This window comes from Dendrobates tinctorius, unplaced genomic scaffold (assembly GCF_039654945.1).
Source record: "Dendrobates tinctorius isolate UK_male_01 unplaced genomic scaffold, ASM3965494v1 ptg000102l, whole genome shotgun sequence".
NCBI lineage: Eukaryota > Metazoa > Chordata > Amphibia > Anura > Dendrobatidae > Dendrobates > Dendrobates tinctorius.
In genome coordinates, this window is record NW_027361770.1 from 34,299,189 (window position 1) to 34,320,312 (window position 21,124).

General features: G+C 43.3%; 1 protein-coding gene and 1 long non-coding RNA gene across 3 annotated transcripts in view; one reads left to right on the forward strand and one right to left on the reverse strand.

Annotated features, from left to right (window-relative positions):
* Positions 1 to 7,919, reverse strand: part of LOC141099766 (uncharacterized) — a 53,863-nt gene extending 45,944 nt beyond the window's left edge. Inside the window, exon 1 of the long non-coding RNA XR_012234520.1 lies at positions 7,757 to 7,919. This is a non-coding gene — a long non-coding RNA (uncharacterized lncRNA). The remainder of the gene's footprint in view (positions 1 to 7,756) is intronic.
* Positions 1 to 21,124, forward strand: part of LOC141099765 (NFX1-type zinc finger-containing protein 1-like) — a 400,215-nt gene that overhangs the window by 146,547 nt on the left and 232,544 nt on the right. For both annotated transcript variants that reach the window (XM_073587803.1, XM_073587804.1), the window contains 2 exons: positions 6,897 to 7,040; positions 17,878 to 17,977. In XM_073587803.1, coding sequence (XP_073443904.1) covers positions 6,897 to 7,040; positions 17,878 to 17,977 — 244 coding nt within the window. The remainder of the gene's footprint in view (positions 1 to 6,896; positions 7,041 to 17,877; positions 17,978 to 21,124) is intronic.

Consider the following 21,124-nt stretch of genomic DNA (forward strand, 5'->3'; position numbering starts at 1 on the left):
TGGGTAGCGTATAATATAACCAACAGAGCATGCGGATTCATGTATCGAGATAAGAGCAGCCCAAGATTAATTTTATATTTAATCGCTGAAAAGGCGCACTAGAAATATACAGGTATATATTTACAAGTACAATATACAGGTATACATACAGTCAAGAGTGTATTGCAAGGATAGGGTATAGATAGGTTGCAATTACCGTGTTATGTAGCATGTGACTACAGGGAGGCGATGATGGATCACAGGTACAAATCTTAAGGTACTGTCACACTAAGCGATATCGCTAGCAATATCGCTATAACTTGTGACGTTATAGCGATATTGCTAACGATATCGCTGTGTCTGATACTTACTTACGACCCGCTCCCCCGCTGGTTATCGCTGATCGCGCGAGAATTTTCAGGACTGCTTGTCGTCAACTTCCTGTGGAGAGACGAGCGTGGAGCCGGGCGGGAGGACGCAGGATCGCCTAGTGTGACAGGTAAGTAGCGACCCCCGTCCCCAGCGATGTCGCTGGTGAGATCTGCCTGTGTGGCAGCTCACTAGCGACCACTTAGCGATGTACCAGCGATCCTGACCGCGTCATATCGCTGGTCGGGATCGCTGGTACATCGCTAAGTGCGACAGTACCTTTAATTACGTGGTTCCCTTGGCCGCGTCTGGTAACGGACCTCCTGCCAGTAGAAGAACTAAGCTCAAAATGAGCAGCTGTCTCTTATCTCCTAGGTTGTTCCCTCCCACACTTTGTGCCCACCCCTTGTCTTGTGCAGCCTCTCTCCTCCTATCTCTGAGAGTATGATTTTCTGTCCAGAACCATGGAGGCTCCTAACCTTCCACCCGAAGCTCTGAATGGACCGGCAGTGGTGCCACTGGATTCTGTTGGATTTTATTTGCGCATAGAAACCAAATAAGCCTACCCCATGTAATCCCTGGTAGCTATGCTTTATAACTCTATAACGCAGAGTGCTACAGGTGGCTGCTGGGCACGGGCATGTGGGGGAAGGGATCCGGTTAGGAGAATGTGCTCGGTTAGGCTCAGAGATATTGCATTCTGTAGGTCATTTTCCAGATTCATTACCTCAGAGCCTTGCTGTGACTTGTGCCATGATGTTTCCATGTGCTTGAGTCAGACAAAGAATTTAGTTTGGCTGCAGCTGCACACGAGTTCACACCCCTGTGCTAATTGGTGAGGACCAAGCTTCAAAGAGCTTGTCCTGGATTTTTAATTAAAGAAAAACATTGCATTGCCTTTTATGGCCTGGGGAAGGGGGGGGGGGGGGGGAAGAAGAACACAAGGGTGGGGGCACATTCCAGGAGTGGACGGAGATGTCCTGAACCTATAATCCAAAATGGATTCTCCCTCATCCCTCACACCCCTAAATACCTCTATCAATCTATGACAGCAGCTTTTGAAGCGTCAGGTGACTGCTAAAGGCCCTTATACCTGCCATGACAGCACTCTTGTGAAGACTACTCTATGGCGGCCCTTAAAATGAGACCGTAATTTTTGCTATATACTCTAATACTGTGATATTGCAGTATTTAGTATCAGCAACAAGATGATTGCAGGTTCAAGTCTACTAAAGATACAAAAATGAATAAAATCTAAATTTTTTTTGATCAATTACCTCTACTCCCTAAGGGCTTGCTCACACCACCGTATTTTCGGACCAAATGTGATCCAACAAAATATCGGATCGCACTCAGAGCAATGTTAGTCTAGTGGGCTGCGCACATGTCTGATTTTTTTTTCCTCGTATCGAGCCGGGCTGAAGAAAATGTCACAGCATGTCAGAGTTTGATCTGATATTCGGATTGTACTTAACTGTGCAAGTCAATGAGTGCGCGAAAAACATTAGACTGCACTAGGTGACATCTGTGACCAGTCTGATTTCCAGGCACTGAAACAATGGAGAAGATGGAGACATTTTTGTTCTCCATCTTCTCCTCTCAAAGTGCTCTGATTCTCACCTCCGAGAGAATCGTATCACTCTATGTTGACACGTGGATTAAACTCTGATTATTGTTTGATCAGAGTATTATTAGCATAATCAACCCTATTCTCTCAGAAGAGAGAATTTGTGACCCTGGCCTCGAAGGTATAAATGCATGAGTTTGTCATGCAAAAGTTAACAGTTCACACCAGGGCCGTGGAGCCAGAGTCGTGGAGTCGGAACTCATTTTGGTGGCGTTGAATACAGTAGTTCAATGCAGAATGTGCTGAATATTTTTTCATAGGAATTTGGGAAAGTTATGAAATGTGCTATAAATGGCTGTTCTATTCCTGATCTAAGGCTACATTCACACACAGCGTTTTTGCTGCGTTTTTTGAGGATACGTTTTTCAGCTGCAAAAGCAGATCAGCTTTTTAAAAAACCGCATCACCTGAACGATTTGAGCGCATAGATAATATTTTCAAAAGCAGATTAGAAATCTGCTCTATCCATCCATTTATCCATATCTTATCTGTACCAAAAAGAATGAAAGCCAGGTAGCACACAGACTAACACTCCTTTTTTTCAGCACCAGTCAGGTACACCTCATAGCTGCCCAAAAGGACGCCCAGGACAGGCATTGCTCGTCTTTAGTAACACATCAACATCAATTGATAGTTGGAATAAATAGACTGCATTCAACACATCTTAAGGTGGAGGCTTTATTTTCAAGTGTAGGGGTGTGCAATATAAGGTTCTGCAGCAGCTGAGGTGTGCAGTATGAGATTCTGCGGAACAGTATGAGGTTCTGCCCCCCCCCCCCCTTTTTGATCCTGGCTAAAACCCTTTCTTGTAGATATGGCGAACCTTCAGGTAACCCTAAATGAAGGTCAATGGACACAGGTGGCTGAATTGAAGGAATTGCTTAATCACCTGTTTACCGTGACTAAAAAAATTACAAGCTGAGGATTTAACTCCTGGCATTTTCATAAGGGAGTGGAAGAACTTGCTATTTTGCCTGTCCCAAAGAGGAGATTTAATCGCAGATGGCATTTCTGCTTCAATGAAACGGAGAGAGACACAGCTATTGGAAAATAAAATTTTTCTGGCAGCTGTTTATGTGGACCCAAGTCATCGTATATTGCTTGATGATCAACAGCTTACTAAAGGAAAAGAAGCTCTGACTGAGGTAGCAGTTAGGATGAGTGGCCTACAGGAGGACTGCCAGGCGCAAGAGGACTTGGGTCCTGACAGTGCTACTGCTGCCATATCTTCATTCTCATCAGATGAGGAGTTTGACATTGACAAGTATTTGGATGATATGGAGCAGGCAAAGCGTTGTTGCAAGGAAAAAGATTTCACTCCGTCTCCTATAGCAAGCAGATTGACCGTATTTCAGCAAAATGTTTCACTTGCTCTCAAAGAAATAGAAAAATTCAATTGTTCAAAACTGACTGTGCAGGAGGCAATTCCTTTATACTTGGAAATTGTTATAGATGTTGCCCATGTGGTTACGGCTTTGCCTCCAACCCAAGTTAGTGTAGAGAGGTTGTTCTCTGGCCTTAAAATTATTAGGTCATCCATGAAGGAGGATCTGATGGAGGCAATTCTATTTCTTAGAACAAATTCATAGACTGCACAAATGTTATTTAGTATGTTTTTATTGAACTGTTTTTTGCCACTTACATAGTTTATTACATAGTGATATATATATTTTTTACATAGTGTATTACATATTTACAATTTATTACAGTTTTTTGTGTTCTAAAGTTGTATTCCAATAAATATAAATTTTTCACTTAAATATAAGCAATATATGTTGGAGTTGGTGGAAGGGAAATTGAGGAGTCGGAGTCGCAGGTTTGGCTTACCGACTCCACAGCCCTGGTTCACACACCTCCATCAATGTAAAAATGAAAATTTTACAGGTCTCAGAAAGTGACAATAAAACGTCATTTTAATTTTTTTTTTGCCAATTACCATTTCCACCCCCCTCATAAATAAAATATGGAAGTTTGGTATCACTATAATTATACTCACTGGGAGAATCATGTTACCTGGTAATTTGTACAGTATAATTAAGCATGTAAAAACACCCCCACAAAAAAATTGCAGAATTGGATATTTTTCACAATTGAATAGTGTCAATCAAACCTACAAATCTTTGTGTTCTTGACTCCTACACAAAGCAAAAGTAGACCTCATTAAATATCATTATTATGAACTCAGCAATAAAAGTGGAAAGTTATTTGCCAGACCCATAAGAATGCAGAGGGCTAACCCATATATCCCTCCAATCATGGATCAAAAGTAAAGACGAAAAAACCTTCTTTCCTACATCGGAGACTTTTCAAAAAAATTCTTCTCCTCATTGTACTCATAAATAAACAAACCCAGAAGTATGGAATGTGTGGGCAAAATACCAGCCCAGGGTATAGGGATCCTACACATTGAGAGGACTCACTCCATGCAAGTATAGAAAAAAGCTAGAGGAATGTGAGTTTATAAGTGCATATGAAAAGATTTAATTGATTGTAAAAAAACAACTATAATCACACAAATATATCAATAGTGTAACAAAGATAGACAGGTGAAATGCCGGCCATAGGTTTCTCCATCATACCCTAGAATAGCCCATGTGTAGGGTAGAGTACAGGTGTGCACTACCTCAGTCACATAATGTGACAAAGGAATGTAATGGCCAAGTGGATCTCTAGGTATAAAAGTAAAGAAGAGTGCATCACTTAACAAAAAGGGGTGAGGGAGGTCCCAGGCTGGTGCAATGGCAAGAGCTAGAACCCGAACACACGTTTCGCGTATGATGTTAACAGCTTTATTAAGGTGAAGTGTATAAAAGTGCAGAAAGGACCTTAAAAACCCTATGACCCAGGTCACGTGTATATCATATGTCTACCTGTTGGCCAACGATACCACTTTTATTGTGCCACACCTGCCATGCCCGGCGGAAGTACCATGGCCGTCATGCCCACGGTGCACATGCGTGGGAGTGCTTACTGGACAAGGCTCCTGGATATGTGCACCAGGCATAAAGACACTGGGACTAGTAGCCGGAACACAGCTGCACATGCATTGCGCATGTGTGGACACAGAAGATACACAAAAAATGCCAAAAAGGCTTGACAATGTTTTTTAAAAACCGGGATTGCCCAACGTGGGTACGGTTGGAGATGTGTTAATAATAATAATGGCTATAAAAGCAGGCTTTTATCAGCTGACAGGTGCCCCTAACAGTCACGGGTGAAATCACAATTCACCTGTGGCTGTTAACTTGTTAAATGCCGCTGTCAATCTGACCGTCATTTAACAAGATCGCGTCGGAAGCGCGCAATTAGCTCCGCCCATCGGTGCCCTTGTCACACGATCACTGGGCATTGATGGGTTGGCATGACAACCAGCGGTCAGCAGGAGTCACCCATGTTTGTTATTGCCAAAGTCATGAGCATTGCCCTGTGGTCGGCACTCATAGCAGATGAGTATTTTTGTTACACATAGTAGGTCTAAAGGCCTGCTATTTCAAACACGAATGGTCAGAAGAAAAAAAAAAAAGCTATTGTGGACTTGCACTTTTTTTGCAATTTCACCTCGCTTGGAAATTTTTTAATCTATTTTCAAGTACATTATATGGTAAAATCAATGGTGTCATTCAAAGGTGAAGCATGTCCTGCAAAAAACAAGCCCTCACATGGCCATATTGACAGAAAAATAAAAAAAGTTATGGCTTTGGGAACAAGAGGAGTGAAAAACGAAAATGAAATAATGGCCCTTGAGTGAAGGGTTTGTGGTGAGATAACCTTATAAATGTGCCCCTGATGTGTACTGTGTACAGTAATGGCTGTGTCTCGCCATGCTGTAACATGGTCTGAGCATACCACAGCTCCTGGGCAGGGAAGGAAGCAAAGGAAAGTATACAGACATTACAGCATGGAATCACAGCTGATTCTTTTTGTGAGGCAAAACATTTCACTGATTGTTTTTAACCCCTTCATAACCGAAAGTATTTTCATTTTTGTGTTTGTTTTTTGTTCCCAGAGTCATAACTTTTTGTTTTTTGTGGAACAAGTTGTACTTGTGAATAACACCATTGATTTTACCATATTGTGCACTGGAAAACAGAAAAAATTTCCAAATACGATGAAATTGCAATAAAGCGCAATTCTACAGTTATTTTAGGGGTTTTTATTACCAGTTTCACTAAATGCTGAAACTGACCTGCCATTATGATTCTCCAGGTCATTACAAGTTCATAGACACCAAACATTTTTAGGCTCTTTTTTATTTCAGTGGTGAAAAAACATCCAAACTTTGGTATAAAAAAGGCACAATTTTCCGAGACCTGCAGCGTCTCCATTTATTGTGATCTGGTGCTGGTTGAGGGCTTATTTATTGAGCATCGAGCTGACATTTTTAGTGATACCATTTTGGTGTAGATATGAACTTTCGATCACCTGTTATTGCAATGTAGCGGCGACCAAAAAAAAAAAAATGTAATTCTGGCGGTTTTAATTTTTTTTCTGAGATGTCATGTCCTGAGATCTTGGTGCCGAGATCTCCATCTGAGCATGCGCCTCCCCCGGCAGCCATGTTCCCGGAGTCCACCACACAGTAAACCATGGGCTTTCATAAAATGTCGGCAGAGCCCCCGCAGCACCGAACACCTGCAGCGGCGCACATCGGAATACCCTCGCTTCCTAGCCTGCGGTCTGCAGCAATGCTCTACTCTTGCCTCCTCCAGCAGTGTCTCTGGGACCCCACATCACCGCAGCCACCACACCCAGTAAGCAATAAGGCGCATGGATTATAAGAAGCACCACCATTTTATTAAAAAAAAAAAAATTCCTATTTTTCTCCTCAAAATTTGGGATGTGTCTTATAATTCGGTGCGTCTCCTAATCCGCAAAATATGGCATATTTGTTTGGGTTGATAACAGCTCTTTTCTTTTTCAGTTATCAGAAGAAAAGAAATTAAATCAGGAAAATCTCATTCAGAAATCAGTCCTTCTGCAGAATGCTACTAACGGAGTTCTTCATGAAAGCATCCTAGAAAAATATATACCCCCACATCATTTCCGCAGCCTAATGTTACAAAAAGTAATGTAATACATTTATTGATATAGAATTAACTGAAGCAAGAAATTTACACATCACCGGTCTTTGTCAACATAGTGGTTTTAAGATATGTTAACAACTTGTAAAGGGTGACTTCACTGGAATTTCAGCTGCAGGAAAAATGTCCATTGTACGTTTACCATTAGGATTGATAGAGGCAAAGTCAGTGCATAAATACGAAACCAAAATCATCAGAGCATAAGTAGAACACCAGAGCCATCAATAGTATATGAATATGGCACCAGAATCATCATCACTATGTAGACACGTCACAAGAGCCATCAATAGTACATGAATATGGCACCAGAAACACCATAAGTTAGTTAATAAATCACCAGAACTACCATCAGTGCATGAATAGGTCTCCAGAATTACAATAAGTACCTGAATGCATGACCGGAACCAAAAGTACTTGAATACAAAAGCTTAAAACAACGATTAATTGTAATGTCAAGTCAGCCCCATAAACAATTGTTTCACATGAACCTACAATCCTACAACTCCCAGTATGTTCTTAGCAATGGTAAGGAGATTATGGGAGTTGTTATTAACAGCATCATCAGAATGTGAACCATATTATAGGCAGCATAAACCAAGGTGTAGTAAAACAAACATGGCCCTCTGGGCAAAAGAGGTAAACAAAACAAAATGTTAGCACAAAGCACAGTGATTCTGAGAGCAAGGTTCCTCCCACTCACCGTTTACAGAGCACACAAGGTTGAGATTGGTTCCAGCACAACCACTTCTCTGAAGTGTTCCTCTCCAGACACTGAACAACTACTGCCTCTTTAGGCTAGCTGCTTAAGCCCCAGACCACACCCTGGGGTGGAAATAAGGTGGACTTCCTCACATCCACTCTATGGGTGTCCACATAAATCTCAGCCCAGTATACAAATTAGATGTTAACCATTCACCGTGTTTAGTGTGCTGGAGGAAAATCTCTGGGTTCTATATCACTGACACCATTAAGCTCAGTGAAACATATCTCCCCTCCAGCACTGTACCAGTGACTTTGCCACACTGTCCATACTGTACAAATAAACCACTTATGGTATCTGACATCTACAAGGTCTACTATTATCAGCTGTAACCGCCACACCATCCATCCTTATGAACAATGGCCTATACCATGGCTTTCTAATTTTCCATTACACTTTCTGTATCTCTACACTGTCCCCTTGCCATGCTAACCCTTCTCCATATTTTGCCCCCATTTCATGTTGTCCTGTTCTCCCCTATCCATATTAATTCTGTGCCCTTGCGTCATACTATGACAGCATATTGCCCACCATGCTGCCCTCTTCAGACTGTAACAACTCCCAAAACTGTCCACCTACATGGTATGCTGATCATCACAGCTGCCCATACAGTATTATATCCCGAACAAGCCACCAATAAATAGTATGGTCACCACAGCCCCCTTTATATAGTATGATATTCACCACAGCCCCCCATAAATAGTATGAAGACCAAAACAGCCCCCATGTAAACTATGATGGCCCTCACAGCACCCTATACAGTATTATGGCCCACAAACACTACCGCAAAATGTATAATATTCACCACAGCCCACTATGTAGTATGATAACCACAGCCCCAAGTATAATGTCCTCCACAGTTAATCATATACTTTGCTGTACCCCCTTGCAGTCACTCATTTGCTGTCCTACTGCACAGTACAAGAGAATAAAGTGTAGCCAGCTCACCAGTAACCACCGCAGAAGCCTCGGAACTCCGTTAGACAAACGTGGAATCGACCATGAAGAAAAAAAAACCTTGTAGTTCCAGCTGCGTTAAAAAACTTTGCTTGCTTTATTAGTTCATTTTAAAAGACATGTGTCAAATGTCAAGAATGCTCTCCAAAAAAAAAGCTGCCTATAGACGAAGGACAGGCTTACGCGTTTCGATCTGGATGACCTTTGTCAAAAGCCATGTCGATACCTCCATACATCCTCCTATATAAGGAGAGTTCACCAATAGTGATACATTTCAAAATCACATGACATATTCCTTGAATAGGAGAAAAAAAAGGGGAATATTAAAACAGGAAGAAAAACAATAAAAAAAGTCCCACATAATAAAAAACTTTACAAAGAAACATATAAAAATAGCCACATATAGAAACAATCATTTAGCGATAATGTAGCGCTAAATCATTGCGCTTATTTAGACCACTCGGGAATCTAGCATTGAGATGGTATATCCAATATGCTTCTCTAGTGAGAAGACGCCGCCTAGCATTACCTCCACGAAAGGGTGTATTAACATGTTCTATGCCATGTACCTGAAAGTGTGTTGTGCTTCTGGCATGATGAGCAATAAAATGTTTGGAAGCTGCCAAAACATTTCTATCTGAATTATTTGTACTAGTGATATCATACAAATGCTCCCTAATACGAGCGTTTAATTTTCTGGATGTACATCCGACATATGAAAGTTTGCATGCTTTACAGTTTATCTTGTACACTACATTTGTAGAGTTACAATTAATATAGCTTTTAATTTTAAATTTATTTTGATCACTGCTATCAAAAAAATCTTTCGTCACTATTGCATGTCTGCAAGTTTTGCGACTATTGGAACCACACCTGTAGAAACCCATACAATTAAGCCAATTTTTTTGTGGTTTTCTTTTGTTTAAGGCTGAGTTCACACGTGGCGTTTTTTTCGCGTTTCCGCGGCGGTTTTAACCAAGCGATTTTGCCGCGAAAACGCGAAAAATAAGCATCCCATGCATTCCTATGGGATTCCGCAATGCTGTGCTAATGCTGCGGTTTTTACCGCGGCGGAATCGCTTCGCGGTAAAAAACGCAGCATGCTCATTAATTTGCGGAATCGCGGCGATCCCGCACCCATAGGAATGCATTGTTCCGCTTACTTCCCGCATGTGGCTGTGTACACCATGCGAAAAATAAGCAGAACATTTGTGGATGGTACCCACGGTCCAGAGGAGAGGAGACTGTCCTCCAGGCCCTGGGTACCATATCCCTGTAAAAAATAGAATTTAAAATAAAAAATATTGTTATTCTTGCCTTCCGGCGTCCCGTGCAGCCTTCCCGCCTCTGTCCACGCTCTCGTTCCCAGTAATCCTTTGCGAAAATGCCCGCGATGGCGTCCGTTCTCGCGGGATCGCGAAGTCTCGCGGTCATTCGCGCGACGTCATCGCGAATTACCGCGAGACATCGCGATCCCGCGAGAACGGACGTCATCGCGGGCATTTTCGCAAAGGATTACTGGGACCGGATGCGCAGGACGTCGGAAGGTAAGAATAACACTATTTTTTATTTTTTTTTACATTCTATCTTTTACTATTGATGCTGCATAGGCAGCCTCAGTAGTAAAAAGTTGGTCACACTTGTCAAACACTATGTTTGACGAGTGTGACCAACCTGTCAATCAGTTCTCCAAGCGATGCTACAGATCGCTTGGAAAACACTAGCATTCTGCAAGCTAAATACGCTTGCAAAATGCTAGTTTTTCCGAGGGAAAATCGCGGGAATTTAAAATGCGATTTTCCCGCGGAATGGAATTCTAGAATTCTCGCGGTAATTTCCGCGAGAGTTCCGGTACGTGTGAACTTAGCCTTAAAAAAACATACTGGGTGATCATTTGTTCCCTAAGGTAGGTGCCCATCTGGATACCCCATTTATACCTGTATGCAACACTTTAGCTAATTTCTCGTCCTCATATAATACCGGTAGATATTTATTTATTATTCCCTTGATTTGTGTGAATTGCGGGCTATATTGAAGACATACATAGGGTTTGTTACTCCAATCTTTGTTGCAATTTTCTTGACATTAGGCATAATGGCTTTTATTTTGTACAATGTTTTGCGCTCTATTCTATGTCCAGTGTGGGTACTTGCGGTTTTTCAGTTTTTCAGATACCTGTTGGAACTCTTTTTTTAAGTCTGAATCCTGACTGCAATTACATTTAATTCTAATATATTCCCCAACTGGAATTGATTTAATTGTATGCTTACTTAGGGAACAAATTATCACCCAGTATGTTTTTTTTTTTAAACAGAAAACCACAAAAAAATTGGCTTAATTGTATTGGTTTCTACAGGTGTGGTTCCAATAGTTACAAAACTTGCAGACATGCAATAGTGACGAAAGATTTTTTTGATAGCAGTGATCAAAATAAATTTAAAATTAAAAGCTATATTAATTGTAACTCTACAAATGTAGTGTACAAGATAAACTGTAAAGCATGCAAACTTTCATATGTCGGATGTACATCCAGAAAATTAAAAGCTTGTATTAGGGAGCATTTGTATGATATCACTAGTACAAATACTTCAGATAGAAAAGTGTTCGGCAGCTTCCCAACATTTTATTGCTCATTATGCCAGAAGCACAACACACTTTCAGGTACATGGCATAGAGCATGTTAATACACCGTTTCGTGGAGGTGATGCTAGGCGGCGTCTTCTTACTAGAGAAGCATATTGGATATACCATCTCAATACTAGATTCCCGAGTGGTCTAAATAAGAGCAATGATTTAGCTCTACATTATTGCTAAATGATTATTTCCATATGTCGCTATTTTTATGTTTCTTTGTAAAGTTTTTTATTATGTGGGACTTTTTTTGTTGTTTTTCTTCCTGTTTTAATATTCCCTTTTTTTTTCTCCTATTCAAGGAATATGTCATGTGATTTTGAAATGTATCACTATTGGTGAACTCTCCTTATATAGGAGGATGTATGGAGGTATCGACATGGCTTTCGACAAAGATCATCCAGATCGAAACGCGTAAGCCTGTCCTGCGTCTATAGGCAGCTTTTTTTTGGAGAGCATTCTTGACATTTGACACATGTCTTTTAAAATGAACTAATAAAGCAAGCAAAGTTTGTAGCTGGAACTACAAGGTTTTTTTTCCTACTGCACAGTCCCTCATGTCATGACTCCCCTGCACAGTCCCTCATTTCATGCCCCCTTGCACAGTCCTTCATTTCATGCCCCCCTGCACAGCCCCTTGTTTTATGTTGCAGGATTTGGGAATGTTTAGTTTGCAAAAGAGAAGACTGAGAGGAGACTTAATAGCTGTCTACAAATATCTAAAGGGCTGTCACATTGTAGAAGGATCAACTTTATTCTCATTTGCACAAGGAAAGACTAGAAGCAATGGGATGAAACTGAATGGGAGGAGACACAGATTAGATATTAGAAAAAACTTTTTGACAGTTAGAGTGATCAATGAGTGGAACAGGCTGCCACAAGAAGTGGTGAGTTCTCCTTCAATGGGAGTCTTCAAACAGAGGCTGGACAGACATCTGACTGGGATGATTTAGCGAATCCTGCTTTGAGCAGGGGGTTGGACCAGATGGCCCAGGAGGTCCCTTCCAACTCTACGATTCTATGATTCTATGTCCCCCAGCACAGCCCCTCGTTTTATGCCCCCCTGCGCAGCCCCTCGTTTTATGCCTACAGCACAGCCTCTTGTTTTATGCCCCCTGCGCAGCCCCTCATTTTATGCTCCCCTATGCAGCCCCTCATTTTATGCCCCTTTGCACAGCCCCTGATTTTATGCTCCTCTCTGCACAGTTCCTTATTTTATGCTCTATGCACAGCCCCTGATTATATGGCCCCCCTGCACAACCCCTCATTGTATGTCCCACCTACACAGCCCTTCATTATATGCCCCACTGCACAGACTTTCATTTTATGCTCCCCTTCATAGCCCCTTATTTCATGCCTCCCTGCACAGCCCCTCATTTGATGTCCCCTGCACAGCCCCTCATTTTATGCCCACCTGCACAGCCCCTCATTTTATGGCCCCCCTGCACAGCCCCTTATTTCATCAGACGAGAGTACAACTGAGTGCTGGGAAGGAGCCATGGCTGGGGCGTGATGGGCTGTATGCTACATTTTCTAACTATTTTAGTCTCAGAATTATTCAAAAAGTAACTTTACCATTTAGTTGAGCATCATTTGGCTGTTATGAAATGCTTCAAATGCAGTGCATAAAAAAACCTGAAGGAATCTTGGCCCATTACTCATAGCCAATGGTCTATAGTTCACTAATATTCTTGGGTTGTCAAGAGAGTGGTCTAAAAGTTGATAGAAGAGATACTGTAATTGCACAAATAAGCAAAGGCAGGGTCGGACTTGGGTGTCTGGAGCCCACAGGAGGAATTGACCCTAGGGGCCCACCCCACAGATGTATGCAAATACCTGTAAGCCGTTATCCTTGTTATAGTGGAGCATCAACTGTAAAACACAGGCGACTCCTGCACATGTACTGTTCAATCACCACCATAACTGTGATGTACAATTACATTAGTTTGCAGTAAACGGAATCTTTGGTTAAAACAAGTTATCGACCATTAGCAACTGCACTGATCTGAAGAATGTGGAAGTTTTATCCCTGGCAGTACACTTACAGTATCTCCATTTTAAAATGCAATGGCAGGTGAGATGTTTGACCTCAGCTCCATTCATTCTCTTTGATGCTTCCAGAAAAAAACAAGCACAGCTTCTCGCAGCCACTGAAGGAATGAATGGATCAGTGGTCAAGTTGTACATGATGCTCCGGTCTAATGGGGATAAAAGTTCCACATTCTGCCTATTGGGTCCAAGCAGTCAGACCCCAACCAATCAATATGTTATCACTAGTCCTGTGGAGTGGTGATTACTTTTCTTGACAGGAGAAACACAAATTAAAGTGCATCTCTGCCACTGTGTTAATTAATTAATTGTGTAATTAATCTCTAATGGGAAAAAAGAATCTTCTCCTAATTAATATCAGAGAGAACAAATGACCGCCATATACAGCACAATCCCCTATACCAAGACCAATGCTACAACATACAGGGAAGAAATGCCACTACACCATGATCAGACAGCATAGTGACCGAATAATACCACGTACAGGGAAGAAATACCACAACATGGCCAGAACACATATTACCGTAACATAGTGACCAAATGATACAAGGGACAAATACAGTCTCACCATGACCAGACCACATAGTGACTGAATAATACCACATACAAGTGTCATGATCCATGCTGGATCAGAACTGATAAAAAGCACAGGTAACCTTTTTTTTTCCTAAGCTGTGCTTAAGGTTGGTTTTTGCCCCCGGTGGCCATTAGGATTATTGCACTGTGGTGTCATTTGTTCTAAGTTTGCCCCCAGTGGTGGTGAGCGTCATTGCACTCTAGTTTCTTTAGTTAAGTGCACATGATTATAATGCAGGTGTGATTGCTGGCTCTGCTATAAAAGAGTCACAGGTGTTGCAATCAGTGTTGGTGAAAGTGTTCATTTCAACCATCCTTGTTGGAGGAAGGAGCTGGAGAGCGTTCCTTGCAGCACTGTTTTAGCCCTGGTGTGAAAGGAGTCATAGGGGATTTCCTTGTAGCTCTGACAGAGCTTGGTGGCAGTGATTCAGGAGGAGAGTTGCATGCTGGTGGTGGACTCTGTTGCCAGAAGCAAGTGCAACAGAGTAAAGCTAAATGGTGTTTCCCTGTTTGTTTTTCCTTAGTGTGTATTAGTACAGCGGTGGGGCCAGTGCCTGCACCGCCAGCACCCTAGCAAGGGATAGGTGTAGGGTGTGCTAGGGTGACAGGTTCCTGATCGGCGCCCAGTGCGGAACCGGCATAGGGAGCGTTAGGAGCGTTAGGGACACTGACTCAGGGGAGTGCAGGAGGTCTCCATGTCCCCTTTCCCTATCGCAGGGCCCACCGTTATAACTGTTTCCCTTCCCTTTGTCTTATTGTTTTAGTTACCGGCCTGCGAGCCATGTCACACAGGACAGTATCACGTGCCGCGTCCTCTTGTTCTAGTTACCAGCCTGCTGGTCGCGTCACACAGGACGGGTCCACGTGACAACAAAAGACAAATACCGTCACACCATGACCAGACCACATAGTGACCAAATAATACCACATATAAGGAACAAATACCACCACACAATGACCAGACCACATAGTGACCAAATAATACCACATACAAGAAAGAAATACCACCACACCATGACAACACCACAGTTGACCGAATAATACCACATACAAGGGACAAATACCGCTACACCATGACCACACCACATATTACCACCACATAGTGACTGAATAATACCAAATACAGGAGACAAAGACCACCACACCATGACTGGACTGTCTATTCCACCACATAGTTGTTGGGATCCTGTCAGCGCCGGCGAACTGCCATGGCTGAACAAGTTGACTTACCCACACTGCGGGAGGGCCCGGGGTCAGATACTGCAGGGAAAACTCAGGCAGACAGCACCTGGGATGCTGAAGGTAGCAAGCAGTGAAGGACCTACGATCATGTGACTGCAGGGGGCGGGGCTTAACGTCCTGCTGCTGGAGATATATGCAGGATTCTACTACAGGGATCCTCAGGTCAGACAAACGGGGTCATACACCAAGAGGGCGGCGCGGTACCAGAGGGACAAGCAGAGAGTAGTCAGAACGTAAGCAATGAGTCATACACGGAGATAGCAGCACAGTACAAGAAGGGCAATCAGAGAATAGTCAGGACATAGGCAATGAGTCAGAAAACAGAGAAGCAGATACACAGTACAGAATCAAGAGATAAACTCACAAAAGGGGACAGAACTGGGTCAGAATCATATAAGCAAGCTAGAAGACAATCAGAAGGCACATGCACACAGGGGTCACCACACTCGGCCAAAGGCAAAAGTATAACTGATGGGGATTGGAGTTTCCCAGGGCTATAAGAAGCTCTTCTTGAACCAAAGAGAGGCTACAATAATTAACCCCAGGCGTGCAGGTCAAAGCCTACACTGGGCTCAAGACATTAACCCCTGACGTGCAGGTTAAAAAACCTGCACTGGGAACATGACACTAGTGACCGAATAATACCACATAAAAGGAACAAATACCACCACACCATGACCGGACCACATATTACCATCACTAGTGACATTATACACAGGAGCTCTGTATATAGTGTATAGGTAATACAGAGATGACCAGTGACATTATGCACATGGGCTCTGTATATAGTGTCAGTGTACAGGTAATACAATGATCACCAGTGACATTGTAAACAGGAGTTTTGTATATAGTATATAGTGTATAGTGTGTGTATACATGTAGTACACTGACTTACCAGTGACATCTCTAGTTGAAGTCCTTCATCTTCGCTTTTCTTCTTCATCTGGCACAGACCACCATCTCATCTTTCAGCCAGGACTCATATCTGCAGAAAATAACATACAGTCGTCAATAGTTGATCGCTTCCAGAGCACATTGCCCACTTTTTCCCCGACTTCTACACTACATCAGTTGAAGAAAAAAAGTGATGTTGTGCCGTCCTGCACAGTAATAGGACCCCCCATTCATTCCCCCATGGAAAACAGTTTCCTAAAAAGCAAATTATATTACAGTAGTAATAATTTCCATAATTGGACCCTAAAGAAATTATGTTCCTCACTTGTCAACATAAAATAATATGGCCCCAAACAGTAATTAAGTCCCTCATCTTGGTCCACTTTTTTAATAATCTCATCTAGCCTGGACCCCTTTATTTAATAATATGAACCAGCCTAGCCCTCTATGTCCCTTGTCCAGCCTGACCACCTATGTACCTTGTCATGCCTGGCCCCCCATATGTGCATCCTGGCTCACATATGCTCCTTGTCCTGGCCCTTATGTGTGCATCCTGGCCCCCCATATGTGCATCCTGCCCTCATATGCCCCTTGTCCTGGCTCTCCCATATATCCATCTTGGCCCCTTCATATATCCATCCTGACCCCCCATATATCCATCCTGGTCCCATTTCCTTGGCTCTCCAATATATCCATCCTGGTTCCCTCCATATATCCATCCTGGCTCCCTCATATATCTATCCTCGCCCCCCATATATCCATCCTGGCCCCCCCATATATCCATCCTGGCCACTCCATATATCCATCCTAACCCCTCCATATATCCATCCTGGCCCCTCCATATATCCATCCTGGTCTCTTGTCCTGGTTCCCCCATATATCCACCCTGGCACCCCATATATCCATCCTGGACCACCAATATATCCATCCTGGCCCCCCTAGATATCCATCGTGGCCCCCCATATATCCACCCTGGCCCACGCACCATGTTGCATCCACAGAAGGAAAACAAACAAACAAAAAAAATTTCACTTACCTGCCTGTGTTCTTGGCACCGTGCGGGCGTCCTCCTCTACAGATCCGATGCGCTCATGAACAAATGGTCGCTGACCTGGTAGAGTCCGCAGTTGATGCGAGTGCGCCCGTCGCAGGCGGCGTATAACAGTCACTGTCATCCACCGCCTGCGACAGGTGCACACACACAAGTCAGCGGCCTCTTGCGAAGGAGCAATACATTTCAATTGAATGTGCATCTGAGGACACACATTCAGTTGACACAAGTGGGCCCCCTCTGCGTCATGCTCAGGTGCCCGCCAAAGCCCCAGGGTCCACCGGAGAATTCTCCAGTGTCCCGGTGGGCCAGTCTAACCCTAAGCAAAGGCGAAGTGAAGTTTTTAGGATGCACAAATCACTCTGTGCAAAGATGTTAGCATACATATCTCCTCCTTATATCTTATTTTCTATTTTTTTTTTTCAGGTTGTCCTAGGTTATTTGTTGCAATGGTGGCTAATACATTTTAAATGTAACAGTAGGGGCTTTATAAACAGCTACATTCAATATATATTTATGGTATTATTTTTTTTATTTAATGATAGAATTGGCTCTGATGAAGGCCACTTACTATAGGTCCTCATAGTGTTGGAGGCCACAAAGTACTGACTCTACACCTTGTACTAGCCAGCTAACATAAATCACATTTTCAACCCTGCAGGAATATTTGGAAAGTGAGAGTTCCTCAGGAATTTCAAGTATAATTTTAGAATGGCTGGGAATTTCAGCAGTCTGTCAGAATACACCAGAAAAAAAACAAGGTAATTTTTTTTTTATATTTGATTATCACTTTTATTCATTTTATGTATAGATACAACATACGGTATATAGAAAAAAAACACATGCTCACACAATTGTTATTGTCAATCCTGTAGAGTTCGAGACTTCGCCATTGCTGGGTGTTTCTACATACTGAAAAAGTTAAGGATTTGTCCATCATGATTCAAAGCTATAAAAAAATTCACTTCTTTATTGATATATTATTAAAGTGAATTTTGGTGCGGTAAAATTGTCACCAGTTTGTTTCAAATACTGCATGTGTTACTAATCCTCATGTTACAAATATGTTTTGCGTTCACCAAACTAAATACCTTTCCAAAAAAGTAACACACCTCTTGTGTGGATATCACACCCTCATCAGCATGTCTGGCATGATGTGTGATCAAAAATCCCTCATTTGAGTATAGTCAGTAAGTAAGTGATTTTGATGTGGTTTTCAGCCATATCAGCATCACAACAAATATAATACATAACAACAAAATAGCACAAATACAATGTCTATAAGTTAATAGAACAAACAAGGGCTGCTTTATAATAATTAGTTATATATTGGCCCTCACACCATTAAACTATAATATGATATGCAGTTCACAGCCAACCATAATTGTAACACCAGGATTAGGAACATAATTCCAAAATGTATTTTAATAATATATAAATAAAGAACTTTTTAAAAAAAGTTTTGGCCAAATACTTACTTTTATAATATACGTAAGACACCTAACATTATTAGCTGACACTGCAGAATCATATAGCTAACGTATAGATTTTTGTGTATTGGCAGATTCACTATAGTATAGTAGATCTTGCACATTTTTCTTGTCTTTACCTATTACCTATTGCCAAAGACCGTTTTCACTTGAGCAACATATATTCCCTATGATTTTGTTAGAAGGACCGTATTTGGCATTCATGCTGCCCTAGGTAATAGTGCTTCCTACTAGTTAGTCAGACTAAAAGAGCCCATACCCTTTAGATATTATGATAACGCCAGACAAACCCAGTGAAATCATTGGGTTCGGCTGGCAGCCATATGTGTATGAGGGTCGATGACAGATGATTGTTAAGGATCCAGAATGGCCGTGTCATGGTGAGACTGTGGGAAAGCAAGTAGGTCCCTAGTCTGACCCTGAAGCTAGGGGTCCAACTCCCTATCTATCCCTGCACTGAAGCCTCGTTGCCCGAGCCTCGTTCCTTACTACGATCCTAACAGCACTAGTCTGAATGTGAATAGGGAAATACAAAACAGGACAGACAGGGCAGAACTGAAACACAGTCACACAACATACACTTTGGAAAATACACAAAGGGATATAAAGTGTAAAGCTTTAGAGGCAACAAAGTAATATAAAGACCCAGGGGCGTAATTACCATGGTTGCAGGAGTCGCCACTGCGACCAGGCCACGGGGGAGTCAGGGGACCAGCAGGCATATCTCCCAATTGTCCCAGTTCTCACCCCACACTGCACTGATCCGCCACACCCCCCCCATGCACCCAATCCTTGCCCTCCCGCACTGACAACAGCCCGTTGCTAGGCTGTTTTCTCCAATGTGCGCACAGGACCTGTGATGAGGTCACAGGAGGGGTGGAGTCAGGGATCACATAATCACAGGCTTTGGTGTCTGCAGGACTCTGCTGTGCTGGATGAGGTAAAGTTTATGTGTGGGGTCAGGAGGGGTTTACAGTGTGGATGTAGCAGAGCTGTGTGTGTACAATTTTGGACGGAGCAGAGCCATGTGTGTAGGATGTGTAGCCGGTGTATGGAGCAGAGCTGCGTGTGTACGGAGTAGAGCCACATGTGTACAGAGAGGAGCCGTGTGTGTGTGTACGAGGTGTACGGAGCCGAGCCATGTGTGTATGAGATGTACAGAGCAGAGCCACGTGTGTATGAGGTGTACGGAGCAGAGCCACGTGTGTATGAGGCGGAGCCACGTGTGTATGAGGTGTACGGAATGGAGTCGTGTGTGTGTACAAGATGTACGGAGTGGAGCCGTGTGTTAGGCGTGGAGTTCCTGCCACTCCACAGGGGGAATCTCAAACCATGTCCTCTGCGGTCTCCCATTCTTCTGCAGCCACAGCAGTTCCTACTCAGCAGAGACGTCGGTCCCAGCATCTTGCCCAGGCTAATGCTAGGCGTCTGCTTGCTCCTCCAGGCTCAGCTATTGTATCATGCATGAGTCAGCGGCGAGCAGACGCTCCTGGGACTAAGTCCTGCTTTTCTCCTACTGAGCATGCCCGTGGGATGACCTCTCATTGGAGGTCGGAGGTCACATGCTCAGGTCCTATTGCTGCTCCGATTGGACCACCAGGAAGGTCCGGGAAGGCTGCAACTATAAAAGGTTCGCATGGCCGCCCAGCCATGTGCTAATATAGAAAAAGATTAGACCATGTGGAGTGAGTGTTGTATGCATGTATGAATGTCTCTGGTGACTGACTCATTAGAAACCCCTACCCTTGGTACGCATGTGTTGGGTAGCCTAGCCTGCTAGCGCCCAGGCTGAGGTCCAGGTAGAGGCAGAGTCAGAGACTGGCATCATCATCCACCGGTGGCTTTGTCTGTATGCCCCAGTGCACATAGTCTGCACTCCTCGGTGGTCAGTGTTTATTAGAGGTGTCCACAGGTGTGACGCCGCACGCTCAGTAGGTCTAGAGGGACTCAGACCTCGTGTCCTTGGGGCTGAGTTCTGTGACCATGTACTGAGCACTCTCTTGCCGAGTGCTGTGTGTCTTAACAGGCTATGGCATTTATGTTCCGCGGTGCTGCGGCTCTGTGACGTAACAGTCTGCTCCTGTTCACACCGGGTGACGTTAACCCGCGTGTGACCTTTTGTATACCGCTATATCCATCCGCCATTACTAAGCAGCAGTTTACCACTTCTGCACGGTGGACCCCGGGCTGCGAACGCACCTTACTATTATTTTATTATTTGGTGCGTTCCGTCAGCCCTAACACCGTGTGTGTACGAGGTGTACGGAACGGAGCCATGTGTGTACAGAGTGGAGCCGTGTGTGTACGGGGTGAATGGAGCGGAGCCGTGTGTTTAAGAGGTGTATGGTGCGGAGCCGTGTGTATGAGGTGTACGGAGCGGAGCCACGCATGTACGAGGTGTACGGAGTGGAGCCACGC